General features: G+C 36.8%; 1 protein-coding gene across 1 annotated transcript; it reads right to left on the bottom strand.

The window, feature by feature from the left end:
- Window positions 1-328: 328 nt before the first annotated feature.
- Window positions 329-2,675, bottom strand: LOC132296174 (uncharacterized). The gene is made up of 2 exons (XM_059794396.1): window positions 2,495-2,675; window positions 329-2,391 (listed from the first exon to the last, which is right to left on the bottom strand). The coding sequence occupies exons 1-2, from the start codon at window positions 2,673-2,675 to the stop codon at window positions 329-331; spliced, it is 2,244 nt and encodes a 747-aa protein (XP_059650379.1).
- Window positions 2,676-2,909: the final 234 nt, after the last annotated feature.

The raw sequence follows: 2,909 nt of genomic DNA, 5'->3' as shown, positions 1-2,909 counted from the left end.
ATCTGGCTTCCTGAGCTTGTCTGAGTGCGTTGATCCGTTCAGTACTGACTTCGTTGGCTTGTCAAAGGACGTCAAGTTGTACTTGCATCTCTTCACGTATTTTTTGCATGGTCTTTAGTCAGTGACGGACCCAGAAAATTATGTCAGGGGGGGCGTCCTTTTAATAACAAATTTTTTTTTGTTTTAATAATTAAGCAAATTCATTAAAGGCGTTCAAAAGGGGAACGCGTCCCAAAAACAACAAAAGGATCCCATTGAACACATTTACAATTCAGATCATCATAATAAGCAAAAATATTTTTTTTGTTCATTGAATCATTGAGCACATTCACAATTGTCCCCGACGACTTTTCATATTTTGAAAACGTTGTATGATAACTTCATTATCCATGCCACTAGATATCTCCTTTTCAATATATACTATCAAGCTATCACTCATCCATTCATCTCCCATTTTGTTGCGCAATCGGTTCTTTACAATATTCATAGCAGAAAATGCCCTCTCTACACTAGCAGTTGCAACTGGTAGGATCAACGCTAATGTCACAAGCAAATAAACTAGTGAATGTACCTTGTCTCTTTTGGTTTCCACCATTTTTTTCGCAAGGTCACCAATCCCTTTTAATCCTTCAAACTCGCAATTAGAACGCATATCCGCAATATAATTCTCAAGTTGATCACTAAGTCTCATGAGAGCATGTGAAGAAAATTCTTTGGGATAAAATTGAGCAAGGCGGATTAGTTTTTGCTTTTCAAAAGCACAAAATGAATCATCCGGACACAAACAAGCCACACAAAGCAACAACTCGGAACTCATTTCAGAAAAACGACTAGTTAACTCTTGAAGTTGCATATCTATGATGGAATAAAACAAATCAACACGATAATGATGCAAGTTTGACTTGTCATGAGCTTTACGTCGTAGTCTTCCTCGAGGTAGAAATGTATCATCCATATTAGGAATAGGAATGTCATGTTTCACACAAAAAGAAGAAACTTCGTTGAGTAAAGAATCCCATCCACTTTCCCTCATCCTTTGTAATTGGACCTTACTTAATTTGACCAAGGACATAGCAACCACAATATCTTGATCTTTCCTTTGAAGTGCCTTTGACAAATCATTTGTAATTCCCAAAACAGCTCTCATCAAATGCAAACAAAATATGAAGTTAAAGGATTGTATAAATTCCAATAAAAGATTTACTTCAAACTTTTTTTCTGATGACCCATCCTCTGCAAGTGTCTCAAGTACAGTAACAATAGCTGAAAACATAATAGTCACGCTAATCAAAGTGTCATAATGTGAACCCCAACGTGTATCACTAGCTCGTTTAAGAGAAGTGTTTTGATTTAGGCCTTGCCCACTTGAAAGCTCACCATTGTTAAGTGCCTCGGTAACTATAGAAGCTTGCTTCTCTCGAAGAATATCACAACGTTTACATGAACCACCAACTATATTTATAAGATTAGCAACAAAAGTGAAGAGAGAAACAATATCCTCATGTTTTTTTGCCATACCCACGAGAGCCAATTGGAGTTGATGGGCAAAACAATGAATGTAAAAAGCACATTCATTCTCCTTCAAGATGAGAGTTTTGAGACCATTGAACTGACCTCGCATATTACTAGCCCCATCATAACCTTGCCCTCGTAATCTAGAAATGCTCAACCCATGTCTAGAAAATAAAGCATCAATCGCCTTCTTGAGTGAGATGGAAGTGGTATCAGAAACATGCACTAGACCCACAAAACGTTCAACTACATGCCCATTCTTGTCCACATACCGTAAAACACAAGCCATTTGCTCCTTTGTTGATATGTCCCGAGATTCATCAATTAGAATAGAAAAAAAAGCATCACCAATATCTCCGATAATAACATTGAGAGTCTCCAATGCAATGGCATTAACAATGTCCTTTTGGATCTTAGGTGCCGTTAATTTGTGATTTTCAGGAGCATTTTGCAATGTAACCGCATTAATGTCTTCATTATGATTCGCAAGAAATCGCAATGTCTCGAGAAAATTCCCTTGGTTGCTTGAATCCTCAGTTTCATCGTCACCACGAAATGCAAGACCTTGTCGCAAAAGATGTCGAACACAATCAATTGATGCAATCAATCGTGTTCGATATGCAATTCGTGTCTTCTCTGATTGCTTGAAGAAAATTGATTGAATGTGTTGTTTTTGTTTCATTAATGCTTGGCACATACTCGAACATTGGTTGTGGGCACTTTTTGGACCTCCAATGTGGCTTTGTAGTTTTTCCAAACCCTTCTTCCAATTAGAAAATCCTTCACTCACGAAGGTATCACCACCCGATTGTTCTCCGATTTTTGGTTTAAAAAGATAACAACATAGACAATATGCTTCATCTTTATCTTTGCTATATTCTAACCAAGTAGAAAAGGCATCAAACCATGCCGGGTTGAATCGTCGTAAGCATTGCCCATAACTCTTATAAGGAAAATGATATTTTTTTAGGTTGGCAAGGACCCTTTAGTAAATATGCTCTCCGAATTTGATCTCGAATATCGGGATGGTAATTCAATATCGGAGTTCGTAGTCCAGGATCTGCAGCTAGATCCTCAAGGTTGATCTCTACATCACTTATCTTTGAAGAGCCATCATCTCTTCTTAGAGATGGTGGCAACCCTCTTGTCACAAATTTGTCCATTACTGATCAATTTCCTATAGAGAGTGACGACAATTTAGTTTGGTTTCTTAGTGATCAATTTCCCATCAACAAAATAAACACATTCAAAAATTGCATATTATAATAGATTGTGCGCCTGTGTTGTTGTGCATTATAATAAAATAAAAATAAAAAAAGAAATTAAACATTTAGAAATTGCATATGCGTTGTTATTAGAAAAAATAAACCAAAGGGAGTACCTATACAAAAGAACTT

Source organism: Cornus florida, unplaced genomic scaffold (assembly GCF_030987335.1).
Source record: "Cornus florida cultivar Cherokee Brave unplaced genomic scaffold, ASM3098733v1 CherokeeBrave_3.0.0_Hap2_Chr02, whole genome shotgun sequence".
NCBI lineage: Eukaryota > Viridiplantae > Streptophyta > Magnoliopsida > Cornales > Cornaceae > Cornus > Cornus florida.
Note: the sequence above shows the minus strand (reverse complement) of the source record. Positions and strands in the feature narration are given on the sequence as shown.

Bases quoted from the DNA above. Each gene is read 5' to 3' on its own strand.
- LOC132296174 (XM_059794396.1), bottom strand. From the start codon at position 2,675: ATGGACAAATTTGTGACAAGAGGGTTGCCACCATCTCTAAGAAGAGAT. The intron at 2,392-2,494 runs GTCCTTGCCAAC...CTACTTGGTTAG, and splicing joins GAGAGCATATTTACTAAAGG to AATATAGCAAAGATAAAGAT.